The sequence below is a fragment of the Chelonia mydas genome, chromosome 24, assembly GCF_015237465.2.
Source record: "Chelonia mydas isolate rCheMyd1 chromosome 24, rCheMyd1.pri.v2, whole genome shotgun sequence".
Classification (NCBI taxonomy): Eukaryota; Metazoa; Chordata; order Testudines; family Cheloniidae; genus Chelonia; species Chelonia mydas.
Window position 1 is genome coordinate 18,745,525 of NC_051264.2, and position 17,413 is coordinate 18,762,937.

General features: G+C 64.1%; 1 protein-coding gene across 1 annotated transcript in view; it reads left to right on the forward strand.

The window, feature by feature from the left end:
- The first annotated feature begins 2,108 nt into the window (after positions 1 to 2,108).
- Positions 2,109 to 17,413, forward strand: part of LOC102946165 (carcinoembryonic antigen-related cell adhesion molecule 5) — a 49,608-nt gene continuing 34,303 nt past the window's right edge. The window contains exons 1-10 of the mRNA XM_037882629.2: positions 2,109 to 2,298; positions 3,167 to 3,541; positions 4,940 to 5,215; positions 5,375 to 5,629; positions 7,088 to 7,363; positions 8,259 to 8,525; positions 8,682 to 8,786; positions 8,928 to 9,019; positions 9,242 to 9,283; positions 9,601 to 9,644. Of these exons, the coding sequence (XP_037738557.2) occupies positions 2,229 to 2,298; positions 3,167 to 3,541; positions 4,940 to 5,215; positions 5,375 to 5,629; positions 7,088 to 7,363; positions 8,259 to 8,525; positions 8,682 to 8,786; positions 8,928 to 9,019; positions 9,242 to 9,283; positions 9,601 to 9,644 (1,802 nt within the window). The 5' untranslated portion in view covers positions 2,109 to 2,228. The remainder of the gene's footprint in view (positions 2,299 to 3,166; positions 3,542 to 4,939; positions 5,216 to 5,374; positions 5,630 to 7,087; positions 7,364 to 8,258; positions 8,526 to 8,681; positions 8,787 to 8,927; positions 9,020 to 9,241; positions 9,284 to 9,600; positions 9,645 to 17,413) is intronic.

The window sequence follows — 17,413 nt, forward strand, 5'->3', positions numbered from 1 at the left end:
TCACGCATTGCGGGTGGGGGGTCAGTGCATGGGAACTGAAATGGGAGGAACCCCCCCGCCCCTCCGGTTCCCTGGAAACAAAACCCCAGGGCCCCCAGCCGGGGGAGGGGGGAAGATCCTGCCCGCCCCCCCGGGTACAGGGCCCCTCCCACCCTACAGCACGGAGCCCGCTGTGTGACTCAGCACAGAACCATCCCAGGCGAGTCTGGGCCTGGCCAGCCCCTGGGCGTCGCCTGGGGCACGGGGGCCTGCCGGTTACAGCACCAATGGGTCTGTCACAGCGCGCCTAGAGACCCCACCGAGGTCGGGGCCCGTCGCACCATCGCTGCACAGACCCCGAGTGAGATCAGGGCCCCGTCACCCCGGGAAGTGCCCAGAACCCCCAGAGTGAGATTAGCGCCCCATCACGCCTGGCGCTGCTCAGCCCCCGAGACTGAGATTGGGGCCCCGTGGTGCCGGGCGCTGCACGGACCCCCCAGACTGAGATCGGGGCCCCATGGTGCCGGGCGCTGCACAGACCCCCCCAGACTGAGATCGGGGCCCCATGGTACCGGGCGCTGCACAGACCCCCCAGACTGAGATCGGGGCCCCATGGTGCCGGGCGCTGCACAGACCCCCCAGACTGAGATCGGGGCCCCATGGTGCCGGGCGCTGCACAGACCCCCCCAGACTGAAATCGGGGCCCCATGGTGCCGGGCGCTGCACAGACCCCCCCAGACTGAGATCGGGGCCCCATGGTGCCGGGCGCTGCACAGACCCCCCAGACTGAAATCGGGGCCCCATGGTGCCGGGTGCTGCACAGACCCCCCCAGACTGAGATCGGGGCCCCATGGTGCCGGGCGCTCCACAGACCCCCCAGACTGAGATCGGGGCCCCGTGGTGCCGGGCGCTGCACAGACCCCCCAGACTGAGATCGGGGCCCCGTGGTGCCGGGCGCTGCACAGACCCCCCCAGACTGAGATCGGGGCCCCATGGTGCCGGGCGCTCCACAGACCCCCCAGACTGAGATCGGGGCCCCATGGTGCCGGGCGCTCCACAGACCCCCCAGACTGAGATCGGGGCCCCGTGGTGCCGGGCGCTGCACAGACCCCCCCAGACTGAGATCGGGGCCCCGTGGTGCCGGGCGCTGCCCGGACCCTGATGGAGATATGGCTCCCCGTTTGCTGGGCGTTGCACTGACCCCGGCTAAGGTCAGGCCCCATCGCTCTGGTCACTGCACAAAGAGAGACTGGGCCCCCCCCCCGCATTGTACCGGGTTCTGCACAGACCCAGACGGGGCAAGTGTCTCTCTGTGAGTGTGGCCCCACGTGCTGACACACCTGTGCTGAGTGTGACACTCTGCCGGTCCGATCTGGGCCAGCCACAGCGGGCGGGGTCCCCTGAGGGATCCCCGAGCCCCGGCACTGAACAGAAGAGCAGCCCGACTGGGTCAGAGCAAAGGTCCATCTACCCAGTGTCCTGTCTGCCCACAGCGGCCAGTGCCGGGTGCGCCCGAGGGAATGACCAGACCCGGGAATCGCCCAGTGAGCCATCCCCTGTCGCCCATTCATCGGTGGACCTGTCCTCCATGAATTTATCCAGTTCTTTTTTGAACCCTGTTATGGTTTTGGCCTTCACAACCTCCTCTGGCAGGGAGTTCCACAGGTTGACGGTGCGTTGTGTGAAAAAATACTTTACTTTTGTTTGTTTTAAACCTGCTGCCTGTTCATTTCAGTTGGTGTGTTGTGACAAGGAGTCAATACCACGTCCTTATCTACTCTCTCCACACCAGTCATGATTGTATGTGTCCGCCCTCAGTTGTCTCTTTTCCAAGCTGAAAAGGCCCACTCTTATTCATCTCTCCTCACCTGGCAGCCCTTCCATCCCCCTCATCATTTTTGTTGCCCTTTTCTGAACCTTTCCCAATTCCAGTATCTCCTTTTTGCGATGGGGCGACCGGATCTGCACAGCTCCCAGCTGCCCCTGCCCTAGAGCGGGACCCACAGGTGCAGGGACACAAACAGCTGGGCAGGTGGGAGGGGCTGGCTCGGAGTTAGCCCTGCCCCCAGAGAGGGGGAGGAGGGCGGGGACCGGAGGTGTCTCGTCCCCACCCCGCCTGGCCAGTCTCAGTCAGGGAGCCTCGGCAGCTGGCACAGCTGCTCCAGAGAACCCAGGCGTCCGGCGGGGCACCCACACTCGGCTCTCTCCAAGGCCACCTCAGACAGCGATCCCCGGGGCGGAGAAGGGCCATGGGGCGTCTGTCCGGGAGCTGGGACCCCCCCGCATGGGGCGGCCCCTGGAAAGGGCTGCTGCTGGCAGGTGAGAGCTGGGCATGGGGGGCGGGCTTGGCAGCTTTGGGGCAGAGGGTGGGGGTCACCCCTTCGGGGGTGTTAGTCCCAGGACGGGGTCCCCTGTGGCCCCCCCAGGGAGCCTACCCCCCCCCCGTCTGCCTGACAGCTGGTGTTTGAATTGTTCTTTGGTGTCTGGTCGGATCCCGGCCTCAGGGACACCGATCACCCGACTGTAATCTGCCTGCCCGTCTGTCCATCCCCACACACCTACTATCCCCACCCCACCCCTCTCTCTGTCTGTCTCCCCGGGCCCAGCCCCCAGGGGTGTCAGTGGGGGGATATTGTGTCCCATGGAGCAGCTCCGATTTGCACCCTCCGGGCTCTGGCTCTGGGCGTTTTCTCACCAGATTTCCCTGCCCGTAGCTGCCCCAGGGGGCTCCCCCCCCGCTCATCCCCCCTCTTTCCTGTCCCAGTGGGATGGGGGCGCCAGCCCTCCCCCACTTACCCCGCGCTCTAACCCCACCCTGACCTGGGGGTGTCAGAGCCGGGGGGGGGGTCACATGTTTGACTCTCTCAGCGGCTTTGGGGATACCCCCATCTCCATGGAGCCGTCGGCAGCTCCTGCCCCCCCCCGCCCGATCCGCACCCCGCCCTCTGCTCTGCGACTGGGGAGCGACGGCTGGACCCGGGGCGGTTCCCCCGGCCGGGGGTTGGGTCTGGAGGCCGGGCAGGGACCGGCCCAGGGTCTGCCCCGTGCCCCGCGCTGTCTGGCCGGGTGTAGCCGGGCGGCTGGTCCCCCCGGGCGGGCGCTCGCTGCTTGTGTCCCCCCCAGACCCCGACTGACCCCCCGCGCCCCGGCCCCTCGCTGCCCAGCTGAGCCTCTCCTTCCCCCGCAGCCTCCGTCCTGGGCTCCTGCCTCCAGCCGGCGCCGGCCCAGACCCCGGCGACCATCGTCCTCACCCCGCCGAGCCCCGCGGTGGGAGGGGGCGTCAGCCTGGCCCCCCAGAATCCGCCACAGGACTTCACGCCCTGCAGCTGGTTCCGATCAGCGACCACTGATGAAAACAGCCGGATCCTCACCTACTTCCCAGGACCACCCTCGGGCCAGACCCCCGGCCCGGCCCACACGGGGCGGGAGACAGCGGGGCCGGGCTGCGCCCTGCACATCGCGGGGTTAAGGCTCAATGACACCGGGAGCTACACGGTGCAGATACAGATCCCCACCGCTACTAACCCTGTCCTCACCATCATGGTGCATCTGCCCGTCTCTGGTAAGTGCCACCCCCGGGCCCTGCCCCTTCCCCATCCCCGCCCCAGCGATGGGCTCTGGGCCTCTCCCCCGGGGACGAGCCTGGCTGGGTCATGGGGGGGACCCGCCCCCAAACACAGACCCTGCCCTGTATGTGGCATCCCACCCCCCTGCCCCCAAGAGATGATGACCCCCCAATACACAGAGATGTGGGGCTCTGGGCCCCCAGACGCCCCCTCCCTGAGCTGGGAGCCAGGACTGACTATGGATGGGGAGTGACCCCCCCCCCCCCAACAGCTGCTGCTGTCGCAGTTGGTATAATCTGCATTAACCCCATTGTGCCGGCTCCACAGACCTCCCCACGCAGACCCCACTCCCCTGCCCTGCCCGGATCGAACCCAGGAGTCCTGGCTCCCAGCCCCCCCTGCTCTAACCCACCAGCCCCCACTCCCCTCCCAGAGCTGGGGAGAGAACCCAGGAGTCCTGGCTCCCAGAGCCCCACTGTGACGAAGCGGGACTGTTCTTAATGTTTCCTCTGAATAGTGTGGGGGTGCCTCAGTTTCCCCTATGCAGTTCTTAAGTATCTAGGGGGTGGGATAACGGTGTATGGTCGTTGCAGAGCCCTAGAGGGCAGGTGTGTGCAGGGGTCTGGACACAGAGAATGGCCGACACCCTGTTTCCTGGCAACTGATGGCCTGGGCCCTTCCCCCCTGCAAGGTGAGAGCTAAAGGGTTGGAGAACAAAGGAATCAGGTCCCCTCCTGGCCGGGGAAAGGGACAAAGCCCAGAGGAGGAGGGCCTGGAGGGAGTTTCAGTTTGGGGCTGGCTGGGGATATGGAGTGAAGGGCAGACGCGGTTGACTAGCTCACTGCCCCCCAAATGGACGCAGCTGAGGGGTCCTGGTCTCTGCACCTACAAGCTCTGGTTTAGACCATGTTCCTGTCGTCTAATAAACCTCTGTTTTCCTGGCTGGCTGAGAGTCCCGTCTGACTGCGAAGTTGGGGTGCAGGACCCTCTGGCTTCCCCAGGACCCCGCCTGGGCGGACTCGCTGTGGGAAGCGCAGGGAGGGGCAGAGGAGGCTGAATGCTCCGAGGTCAGACCCAGGAAGGTGGAGCCGGGTGAGCTGTGTGTCCTGCAGACAGGCTGCTCCCCGAGAGGAGACTCCCCCAGAGTCCTGCCTGGCTTCATAGGGAGCAGTTCCAGAGCATCGCCCAGGGACTCCGTGACACCCACTCTTTCCCATGTAGTTGTGTAGCCCTACAATAAAGTCTGTGGCTGGATAACAGCTCACTACTGCCGCCAGGGAGCTGGGTCTGAATCCTCCACAGGGCTGCGGGGCAGGAGCCCCATCAAGCGAGGGCTCCCCTGGGGGTCGGGGTGGATCCAACTGCTCCCCCAGTGACGCTCTCTCTGTTCCCAGAAAAGCTTTCCAAGCCCACGGTGATGCCCAGCGAAACCCAGGTGCTGGAGAACGGGACCTTCACCCTCACGTGCAACACTTCTGTGAGCGCCGACACCGTGCTCTGGCTCCGGAACGGGGTGTTCCTCTCACCCAGTGACCGGCTGGGGCTGTCCCCTGACAACCGGACCCTCACGGTGCTGAATTTCACCCAAGCCGACGCCGGCGCCTACCAGTGCGAGGTCGGGAACCCTGTCAGCACCGAACGCAGCGAGCCCAGCACCGTGACGGTGGCCTGTGAGTAACTACAGCCCCGTCCCCCGGCCGCGCTGCCCCCGGCCCTGCCGGCATCGTCCAGCCACGGAGATGCAGCCACCTCTGGAGTGGGGCAGGCACCTGTTTATAACTTGTCCTGCTAGTGCCCTCCCTCCCAATGATCCTCTCCTCTGTCTATAGATGGGCCAGAATCCACCAGGATAGACCCTCCAGGACCCATCGGCCTGACCCTTGGATCCTCTCTGACCCTGACGTGTGTCGCCGACTCCGTCCCAGCCCCGAGCTATCGCTGGTTTTTCAATGGCACCAAATTACTCCAGACCGGGAGCAGCCTGACCATTAACCTCATGACCTTGGATCAGCTGGGCACGTACAAGTGCCAGGCTGACAACCCTGTCACCGGCCTCACTGATGAAGTGGAGATCAAGGTGCTTGGTGAGTAACCAGGCACCGCGCCCCATGCCTGCCTCTGTCTGAGGCCCACAGAGCACCAGGGGCTCCGTCATTGTCTTTCCAGCCTGTGCCCTGGCCACTCCGGATCTGTCCTTTCTCCAGGTCTGGGGCCGGGTCTGGGGACTTCAGCTCAGTTCTGGATTCACCCTTCGGGCTCTGTTCTCCAGGGGACGCTCCCATCAGTCTCCAGTCTGGATCAGACACCCCCTGTCACCTGGCACGCCATGTACCAAGCCTGCTCCCCGTGCTGGGCGCTCTCGGCTATTTCACTGTCTCTCCAGCCACATCCCCCTGCGCTCTGGTCCTGTCCAGGGCTCAGCTCCACCCCGTGGGCTCTGTCCTGTGGGGGCTGCTCCCAGCCGTGCTGCAGCTGGGCTGGAGGCTACCTGTCGTCTTCCAAGCCATGCCCCAGTTCCTGCGATCAGCGTGTCGTGCGCCATGCTCTGTGCCTGTCTCTCCCTCCCAGCGCCGTTCTGTTTCTGCCCCCTGCCCCCCCACCAACGGTCTCTGTCCTCCATGGGATGCCCCATAACGCCCCACTGCAGCTCAGACAGCAACCTCCTGCCCACCTGGCACCTCCGGCTGATTCCCACCTGGGCCGGTGGCCATGGCACTGAGGGTGGGGGGATATCAGTCTGTACTTGCTGTCGGCTCCAGGCCCCCACACACCCTGGCTCTGTGTCCCAGCGCTGTCTCCTGGGGGTGGGTAGCAGATGGGGCAGATGGTGGGCGGTGCGGGGGAGGCACCATCTCTCTGAGCCGGTTTCCTCCTTCGCTCTGTTGATTCTCTTCTGTGACTTACCGGCGCCTTCCTCGTGCGCCTGCCCCCCACGGCCCCCACGCTGCTCGGTGCCCCCCAGCAAGGGGTGCCGGAGAGTGAATTAACCAGCAGGCAGGACAGGGAGCTCAGAGGGGGACAAGGGGATTGGGGGTGCTCTGAGGGAACAGATGGGAGGGGACGTTCCTAGACCCCTGGGGAAGGGGGTACAGACTGGAGGAGTCTCCTTGGCGCTACCCCTGGAGTCCGGACGCCCCCTCCCCATTCGGACTCTCGTGGGGAGAACCCAGGGGCCTGGGGCTGTGAGGCCCTTGCTGAGCTATGGGGCTGTGGAGGAATATGGGGAATATGGGGCAGTACTAGACTGGAGTTACCTCCCGCCCCCCGCCCCCCCCCACTGGGTCACCCTGAACTCCCTGGGGTCAGCGAAAGCAGCTCTGGCTGACTGCCCATGATGCAGCAGCGAGCCCCCACCCCCCCCCCCCCCGGCCTGGGTCTGGGGTGGGCTGCTCCATCCTGGTCAGAGGTGCAAAAGGTGAAGGACCCTTCCCATGATACGGCAGGGCAGGGATAGTAGGACCTTTCCCTTAGGGCGACGGCCCCAACCCCGGGCGAACGGAGGGCCAGGACACACAGTGACGCTCTCTCTGTCCCCTGCACAGAAATGCTGCCCAAGCCCACGGTGACGCCAAACCAAACCCAGGTGCTGGAGAACGGGACCTTCACCCTCACGTGTAACAGCTCCCCCCACGCCGACACCGTGCTCTGGCTCCGGGACGGGGCGTCCCTCGCGCCCAGTGACTGGCTGGGGCTGTCCCCTGACAACCGGACCCTCACGGTGCTGGGTGTCACCCGGGGCGATGCCGGCGCCTACCAGTGCGAGGTCAGGAACCCCGTCAGCACTGAACGCAGCGAGCCCAGCACCGTGACGGTGGCCTGTGAGTAGCTGCAGCCCCGTCCCCCGGCACCGCTGCCCCCGGCCCTGCTGGCATCACCCAGCCACGGAGATGCAGCTGTCACGGGGTCCCTGGGCGATGCTCTGGACCCGCTCCCCACAAAGCCAGGCAGGACTCCGGGGAAGTCTCCTCTCGGGGAGCAGCCTGTCTGCAGGGCACACAGCTCACCCGGCTTCCACCTTCCTGGGTCTGACCTCGGAGCATTCAGCCTCCCCTGCCCCTCCGTGCGCTTCCCACAGCGAGTCCGCTCAGGCGGGGTCCTGGGGAAGCCAGAGGGTCCTGCCCCCCAACTCCGCAGTCAGACGGGACTCTCAGCCAGCCAGGAAAACAGAGGTTTATTAGACGACAGGGACATGGTCTAACACAGAGTTTGCAGGTGCAGAGACCAGGACCCCTCAGCTGGGTCCATTTTGGGGGGCAGTGAGCCAGACAACCCCGTCTGCCCTTCACTCCATGTCCCAGCCAGCGCCAAACTGAAACTCCCTCCAGGCCCCCCTCCTCTGGGCTTTGTCCCTTTCCCGGGCCAGGAGGTCACGGATTCCTTTGTTCTCCAACCCTTTAGCTCTCACCTTGCAGGGGGGAAGGGCCCAGGCCATCAGTGGCCAGGAAACAGGGTGTCGGCCATTCTCTGTGTCCAGACCCCTGCACACACCTGCCCTCTAGGGCTCTGCAACGACCATACACCTTTACCCCACCACCTAGGTACTTAAGAACTGCCTAGGAGAAACTGAGGCACCCCCACACTATTCAGAGGAAACATTAAGAACAGTCCCACTTCGTCACAGCAGCCATCTCTGGGGTGGGGCACCAGGGCTGTAGATACGGGGATCTCTCACTGGCGCTGTCCTTTCCCTTGATCCTCTCCCTCTCTGTGTAGACGGGCCGGACTCCGCCAGGATAGACCCGCCAGGACCCATCGACCTGACCCTCGGGTCCCCTCTCACCCTGTCGTGCGTCGCCGACTCCGTCCCAGCCCCGAGCTATCGCTGGGTTCTCAATGGCACCAACACGAACGAGACCGGGACCAGCTTGACCTTTAACCCCACGACCTTAGATCACCAGGGCACGTACGAGTGCCAGGCTCACAACCCAATTACCAACCGCACTGCCAGGGCGTCTGTCGCCGTGCGGGTGACAGGGACGGGTGAGTCCCCGGGATGGAAGAACGCGCTGCAGACACAGGGATCCCAGTGCTGGCACCAATGCCCCAGTGCGGCGCTAGGGGCCCAGGCTGCAGGGAGCGGCGTGGGGGGATTGTTACTGACCGTCTGATCCAACCCTCCCCACATCTCTCCTCCAGCCCCAGACGCCCCTCGTCCAGGTCTCTCTGCCGGGGCCCTCGCTGGGATCGTCATCGGGTCGCTGGCGGGGGCGGCGCTGGTCGGAGTCGGGGCCTATTTCCTCTGTGAGTAACACCCGGCCCCCCGGGAGAGCCAGGACTCCTGGGTTCTCTCCCAGCTCTGGGAGGGGAGTGGGGTCTCGTGGTTAGAGCCGGGGGGCTGGGAGCCAGGACCCCAATTCCAGCATCTCTGATGATTCCTCCCAGACTCTCGCCGCCGGAACGAGACCCCCAGGGAGACCGGGGCACCCGTCTTGGTGTACGAGAACCTGCCCCCGAAAGCTGGGGCAGGGCCAGTGGTGAGTGACAAGGCTCCAGTCCCGCCCCCTCTTGACTCCCGACCCGCAGCCCCCAGCCAGTTTACCCTGTCCCCTTTGGGCGGGGGTGGGGGAGGGTTACACAAACCCTGGGTCCCACTGACTCTCCCAGGGTCCCTCCCCCCACCCCGAGCTCGGCTGCAGGGGCAGGGGGAGGTCTCTGTGGTCCGGTGCTAAAGCCCCTCTTGCCTCTGTCTCCCCCAGGCCCAGCCCGGGACCCCCCCTGATCCCAGCCCCACGTACCAGGTGAGCACCGGCCCCTTGCGCTGTATCCTCCCCCTGAGGGGGGTTCGGACCCAGTGGGGGGAGGGGGAGCTGCCCCCCAGAAGCCCTATGGCTGAGAACGGGGCTGGTTAACACATCCCAGAGCGGGGGGAGCAGAGTGAGCCAGAAGGGGACCAGCCGGGAGCCTCAGGGCTGAGGGGAGGCGCTATGGGGGCCCCAGCACTGGGAGGGGGAGGATGGGCCCCTGGTGTGGGAGGGGCTGTTGGGGTCCCACGGGGGGGAGGGGACTGGGCCCTCCCCTGGGGCGTCTCTGGCTGAATCGTCCCCGTTTCCCCCAGACGCTGCAGCCCCGACAGCAGGACGTGTACGAGGAGCTGAAGAAGTGATGCCCCCTCCGGCCCCCCCGGTGCATGCTGGGAGGGGCCCGGTGCATGCTGGGAAAGTCATGTCCCCGAGCCTGGGTCCCGCCGCCCGGGGACGTCCAGCCGATGAAGCGTTAAAGGGCAGGAACAGCCACCGCCCGGCCCAGGGGGTCCGTCCATCCAGGCTGCTTCCCTGGTGCCCATCACCGCAGCATCTGGGCCCCTCCAAAGAAATCAGAAACTCGGCGCCTATGAGTGGCTCTGGCTCCATCGTGCCCAGCACAGTATTTGGGAGCCCGCCTCTGCCACTGGCTTGGGGACGTCTCAGGACCAAACACCCCCCAGCCTGGGGCACATGCCCTGTTTTCTGCCCGGCTGACCTGAGCCTGGCGCGCTGAGCTGTGTCCCACCCCAGGCCGCGGGTTCCCCACTGCACAGAGGGACCCAGGCGGCTCAGTGACCACCCTGGGTCCCACGGGGAGTCTGTGGGGCTGCAGGGACTCGGACCCGGGTCTCCCCAGTGCCCCACTGGTGCCCAAACCAGGGCCTGGGGTCCACGTCCAGGGCTTCCCCCCCACCCTGCCTTCAGTGCCCAGCCCTGCGTCTTCCCCTCCTTGAGGCAGTTCTCCCGTGCAGAGCTGTGAACAGCGATGCCGACCCGCCCGGCTGGGACCTCGGACCCCTGGCGGAGGGCACAGGGCACCGTGGGGCTCATGGGGCCCCCGACTCTGACGTCTACAGACCAGCCCCCAAAGGGGCTCGTGGGGTCCCTGCCCAGAGCTAGCATTGCTGGGCGCGGTGATGGTGGCGAGCCGTGTGCCCAGGGTCACTTCCGGGGCTGTGTGTCTGGCCTGGGTCTCAGGGGCTGGTTCCAGCCGGGCAGCGGGAGGCGCCAGGCCCGTCCCTGGCACACAGGAGGCACCGGGCCGTTCTCTCTGTGCCCGGCTCCGGGGCAGCTGGGTGGTGCCGAGCTCGCCAGGCGGCTGGTTCCACCCAGAGCCAGGCCCCAGCAGTGTCTGCCCCAGCCCCAGGGAAGCAGCCGGCAGGGAAAAGGGCCCAGTGTGGGGGGCAGGTGTTTCTGAGGACAGACGCTGGCTTGGTGGGAGCTATCGCGGGGTGCGGGGTGCACCCAGGGTCCTGCCCCGAGGGGAGCAGCTGGCAGCGGGTTTGTCTCCTGCAGGGAGCGTCGGAGCCCGGGCGGCTGGGAGCCGGATGCTGGTGGGAGCTGAACCCGCAGGAGCTTCCAGGGGCGGGTTCGGGACGTCGGGACGCTGGGAAACGCGTCCCCAGTTTGTTCTCCATGTTACCCATTGTCCCGTTAACTCCATGAGAACGTAAGAGCGGCCAGAGTGGGTCAGACCCAAGGTCCATCCGGCCCAGTGTCCTGTCTGCCAACAGTGGCCAGTGCCGGGCGCCCCAGAGGGAATGAACAGACCCGGGAATCGCCCAGTGATCATCCCCTGGCCCCCATTCCCAGCTCCTGGCAAACAAAGGCTAGGGACACCATCCCTGCCCATCTTAGCAAATAGCTATTGATGGACCGATCCTCCAGGAACTTATCGAGTTCTTTTTTGAACCCTGTTATAGTCTTGGCCTTCACAACATCCTCTGGCAGGGAGTTCCACAGGTTGACGGTGTGTGGTGGGAAGAAAGACTTCCTTGTGTTTGTTCTAAACCTGTTGTTCCTTACTGTCATTTCCCGATCCCTAGTTACGGTTGTGAGGATGTGACGCAGCAGGGAGGGGGGAGTGTTGACCTGGGGATGGGAGACCTGAGAGCCTGTTACCTGAGCCAGGAGGGGGAGGGGAGGTAACACCTCTGCCCAGGAATGTGGACGGAGGCTGCAGCAGGGAACCTGCTGGGGGGGTTTAGTTTCAGTTTGGGGCTGGGTGGAGGAACGCAGGGAACCCCAGGGCTGGGGTCTAAGCTCCCTGCTCCCCCAGAAGGACTTGACTGAGGGGTCCTGGGTGTACCCACAAGCTCTGTTTTGGACTGTGTTCCTGTTGTCCAATAAACCTTCTGTTTTACTGGCTGGCTGAGAGTCTCAGTGAATCCCAGGAAGAGGGGTGCAGGGCCTGGACTCCCCCACACTCAGTGACAACTTCTCTCCCCCCTTCGAGACTGAACTGAGCGGGGTCACTGTGACCAGTGACCTGGGGAAGTTCAGGGCCCCCTCTCCGGGACAGCGCATCCGCTATCAGGTTGGCCCTTCCCTTCACATGGACCACGTCCATGTCGTAATCCTGCAGGAGCAGGTTCCACCTCAGGAGCTTGGCGTTGGCTCCTTTCATCTGGTGCAGCCAGGTCAGGGGAGAGTGGTCGGTGTAGACGGTGAAGTGTCGCCCGAAGAGATAGGGCTCCAGTTTCTTGAGGGCCCACCCCATGGCCAGGCACTCCTTCTCGATGGCCGCGTAGTGTTGCTCCCGGGGTAGCAACTTCTTGCTCAGGTACACGATGGGGTGTCTCTCCCCCTTTTCATCCTCCTGCATTAACACCGCCCCCAGTCCCGTGTCGGAGGCGTCGGTGAACACCACAAAGGGCTTGTCAAAGTCTGGGTTTGCCAGAACTGGGCCACTGACCAGAGCCTCCTTCAGCGCCCGGAAAGCCTCCTGGCACTGCTCAGTCCAGACCACCTTGTCTGGCTTCCTGTGACGATGTGACGCAGCAGGGAGGGGGGAGTGTTGACCTGGGAATGTGCCCTGGGGACGGGAGACCTGAGAGCCTGTCACCTGAGCCAGGAGGGGGAGGGGGAGGTAACACCTCGACCCAGGAATGTGGACGGAGGCTGCAGCAGGGAACCTGCTGGGGGGGTTTAGTTTCAGTTTGGGGCTGGGTGGAGGAACACAGGGAACCCCAGGGCTGGGGTCTAAGCTCCCTGCTCCCCCAGAAGGACTTGACTGAGGGGTCCTGGGTGTACCCACAAGCTCTGTTTTGGACTGTGTTCCTGTTGTCCAATAAACCTTCTGTTTTACTGGCTGGCTGAGAGCCTCAGTGAATCCCAGGAAGAGGGGTGCAGGGCCTGGACTCCCCCACACTCCGTGACAACTGGTGGCAGCGGTGGGATCTACTGCACCCCGTGAACGGCGCTTCCTGCAGTAGGTGACTGGGGAGCAGTAAAACGAAGGGGGATTGACGGGGACCAGGCATGCTGAAGCTTCAGAGAGAGACGGTTCCAGGGGGCGGTTAACCCCTGGGAGTGTGTGACCACAGAGGAGGACTTTTGCAGTAACAGGGTCCCCCGGGGGATTGCAGCGAGCGGTCCCAGGGGCGGAGGAGTCTGCAGCTCGACCCTGGCAAAGAGGTGGTGACCAACACCTACCTGACCCTGACAGGGGTGGGCGGGACCCCATTTAAGGTGCCCGTGGCAAGGGTACACCTGAAATGGGGGGCCAAGGAGGGCCCCAAGGATGTGGGGGTACACCACCATTTGCCCACTGAAGTTTTGATGGGGGGAGACCTAGAGGACTGGCCAAGCAACCCCCAGACCACCCTGGTTGTGACCTGTAGCCAGAGCCGGCGAGGGGCACTGCACCCTGACCTTGGGGAGGGTACCACACCGGAGGCACAGGACCCTACTCGGGTGGGGAGGGAGCGCCGAGGGGCACGGCTCAGAGAGGCTGAGGCCTCAGACCTGGCCACTGAGGGGGAACCGGGCCCCATCCCTTCCCCAGCCGCTGAGTTCCAGGCCGAGTTGAGGAAAGATCCCTCCTTGCGGAAGCTCAGGGACCTGGCCGACCTCAGTGTGGGACGGACCATGAGGAGAGGCTGCCAGGAGAGGTTCCTGTGGGAGAAGGGGTTCCTGTACCGAGAATGGGCTCCCCCAGGGGAAGGGGAGTCCTGTGGGATCAGGAGGCAGCTGGTGGTCCCCCAGAAGTACCGCCGCAAGCTCCTGTCCCTGGCCCATGACATCCCCCTCGCAGGGCACCAGGGAATCCGGCGCACCCGGCAGAGGTTGCTACAGAACTTTTACTGGCCCGGGGTCTTTACCACCGTCCGGCAGTATTGCCGATCCTGTGACCCCTGTCAGAGGGTGGGGAAGGCCCAGGACAAGGGGAAAGCGGCGTTGAGACCTTTGCCCATCATAGAGGAGCCTTTCCAGAAGGTGGCCATGGACATCGTGGGGCCTCTCAGCAAGACGACCCAGTCGGGGAAGAAATACATTCTGGTGGTGGTAGATTTTGCCACCCGCTACCCCGAGGCAGTGCCCTTAGCTTCCATTGAAGCAGACACCGTGGCAGATGCGCTCCTGACCATTTTCAGCCGAGTGGGGTTCCCCAAGGAAGTCTTGACAGACCAAGGCTCCAACTTCATGTCGGCCCTGCTCCGGTGCTTGTGGGAGAAATGTGGGGTCCGGCACGACTGGGCCTCAGCATATCACCCCCAGTCCAATGGGCTGGTGGAGAGGTTTAACGGGACGCTAAAGATGATGCTGAAAACCTTTATGAACCAGCACCCGCAGGATTGGGACAAGTCCTTACCTCACCTGCTGTTCGCATACAGGGAGGTGCCCCAGGAGTCTACCGGATTTTCGCCTTTCGAACTGTTATATGGAAGGAGGGTGAGGGGCCCCCTGGACCTGATGAGAGACGAGTGGGAGGGGAAGGCCACTCCCGATGGAGAGTCAGTGGTGGAGTATGTCCTGACCTTCCGAGAGAGACTGGCTGAACTCATGGGCCTGGCCAGGGAGAATCTGGCCAGAGCCCAGAGGAAGCAGAAGGTCTGGTACGACCGCACGGCGCGGGCCCGGGCCTACGCCACCGGGGATCAGGTGATGGTTCTCATCCCCGTGAGAAAGAACAAACTACAGGCCACCTGGGAGGGCCCTTTCAAGGTCGTCAAGCAGCTCAATGAGGTAAACTATGTGGTGGAGCTGTCGAACCGGGCCCACCACCGCCGGGTGTACCATGTGAATATGATGAAGCCATATTATGCCTGGGGAATGTGGTGTTGGCCGTGTGTGGACAGTGGGAGGAGCCGGGAGATGACCCTTTAGTGGATCTATTCCCTGGGACCAGAGCTGGTTTCCCCCTGGAAACAATTCCCCTCTCGGATCAGCTCACCCCTGCCCAGCAAGCTGAGGTCAGGGGGGTGCTGCATCCGTACCGACAGCTGTTTTCCAACCAGCCTGGACGCACTAATCTGACTGTCCACCGGGTGCAGACAGGGTCGCACCCGCCGATAAGATGCTCCCCCCTTCCGAGTCACGGGGAAAACTGCTCAGGACCTGGAAAGAGAGGTCCGGGACATGCTGGCTTTGGGGGTGATCCAGCCATCGGCCAGCCCTTGGGCCTCGCCAGTGGTGCTGGTCCCCAAAAAGGATGGGTCAGTCCGCTTCTGTGTGGACTATCGGAAGCTCAATGCCATCACTGTATCTGATGCCTACCCCATGCCCAGGCCCGACGAGCTCCTAGACAAGCTGGGAGGAGCTCGGTACCTTACCACCATGGACCTTACAAAGGGCTACTGGCAAGTGCCGCTGGATGCAGATGCCCGGCTGAAATCGGCCTTTATCACCCCTCTGGGGCTCTATGAGTTCCTGACCCTGCCTTTCGGCCTCAAGGGAGCGCCGGCCACCTTCCAGCGCCTGGTGGACCAGCTCCTGAGGGGGATGGAGAGTTTTGCTATGACGTATATTGATGACATCTGTGTCTTTAGCCAGACCTGGGAGGACCACGTGTCCCAGGTTAGACAAGTGCTGGACCGACTCCAGGGGGCTGGGCTGACTGTCAAAGCGGAGAAGTGCAAGGTGGGGATGGCTGAAGTATCTTACCTGGGCCATCGGGTGGGGAGCGGCCGCCTAAAGCCGGAACCGGCCAAGGTGGAGGTGATCAGAGACTGGCCCGCTCCCCACACCAAAAAGCAGGTCCAAGCCTTTATTGGGATGGCAGGATACTACCGAAGATTTGTGCCCCACTTTAGCGTCATAGCCACCCCCATCACTGAGCTATGCAAGAAGGGGAAGCCAGACAAGGTGGTCTGGACCGAGCAGTGCCAGGAGGCTTTCCGGGCGCTGAAGGAGGCTCTGGTCAGTGGCCCAGTTCTGGCAAACCCAGACTTTGACAAGCCCTTTGTGGTGTTCACCGACGCCTCCGACACGGGACTGGGGGCGGTGTTAATGCAGGAGGATGAAAAGGGGGAGAGACACCCCATCGTGTACCTGAGCAAGAAGTTGCTACCCGGGAGCAACACTACGCGGCCATCGAGAAGGAGTGCCTGGCCATAGGGTGGGCCCTCAAGAAACTAGAGCCCTATCTCTTCGGGCGACACTTCACCGTCTACACCGACCCTCTCCCCTGACCTGGCTGCACCAGATGAAAGGAGCCAACGCCAAGCTCCTGAGGTGGAGCCTGCTCCTGCAGGATTACGACACGGACGTGGTCCATGTGAAGGGAAGTGCCAACCTGATAGCGGATGCGCTGTCCCGGAGAGGGGGCCCCGAACTTCCCCAGGTCACTGGTCACAGTGACCCCGCTCAGTTCAGTCTCGAAGGGGGGAGAGATGTGAAGATGTGACGCAGCAGGGAGGGGGAGTGTTGACCTGGGAATGTGCCCTGGGGACGGGAGACCTGAGAGCCTGTTACCTGAGCCAGGAGGGGGAGGGGGAGGTAACACCTCTGCCCAGGAATGTGGACGGAGGCTGCAGCAGGGAACCTGCTCGGTGGGTTTAGTTTCAGGTTGGGGCTGGGTGGAGGAACACAGGGAACCCCAGGGCTGGGGTCTAAGCTCCCTGCTCCCCCAGAAGGACTTGACTGAGGGGTCCTGGGTGTACCCACAAGCTCTGTTTTGGACTGTGTTCCTGTTGTCCAATAAACCTTCTGTTTTACTGGCTGGCTGAGAGTCTCAGTGAATCCCAGGAAGAGGGGTGCAGGGCCTGGACTCCCCCACACTCTGTGACAGGATGACCTGACCAAAGAGGGAAGGCTGGAAACTCCAGTAGGAGCGACACCGGTGGAGGACACTGGCGCCCCATCAAGGAAAATATTCCCTGAAACAAACGGCTGAGAGAGAGACACTCCTCTGAGCAGCGTCAGAGCGCCTCGGACAAGAACAGCCCCCGCTGTGAGGGTGGGACAGGGCCTTGGGCAGGAAGGGACGTGAGCAGCGACGGGACCAGGCGGCATCCACGCTGCGAGGCGGGTCCTGAGCGGCTTTCACACCTGCCCGGGCTTCTGAATGTCGCATTGTGAGGAAAGTGACGCTCTAAACTTTGGACCGAGCCCTTCCAAAGGACCCTGTACGAGGCACCAAGGTCACTGGCGAACGTCATGGCGTGACCCCCCGCCCCGTCCAGGAGAGTGAATGGGACCATCACCTGGCCAGCGACAGGGCCCCGGCGGGTAACAGCCGGACAGAGGAGTCCTGTCTAGGCAGAGGGGGGGAGCTGGGGGACCGCGGCTGTCACCCAGACTGGACTCGGTGATACCTCTCATGCTCCGAGCGAGTCCCCGGAGCGAACTCAGTCTCCAGATCCCGGCCCGGCTGCACTGGAGGGGAGCTGGGGAATCGCGGCCCAGGCCGGCTCAGGCCGACACATGCAGACCCTGGTCCCTGTCCCCAGTGCGGACGGGGTGACACGAGTGGACCCGGCCCGGGGCAGGTGCCGAGTGAAGCCCGAGGGTGGGACGCGTGTGTGAGGCTTGCGTCGCTCCAGGGCGCCGCTCAGGGATTGGGATGAGCCCGGGGGGCTGGGCAGGGCACGCGGCGAAGCCGGGATTGTCCCAGGGGCCGGGCGCTGCCCTGGAGGGGCGAGCCTGGGAGAGCCCGAGGGACCCGAGCCCAGGGAGTGGCCC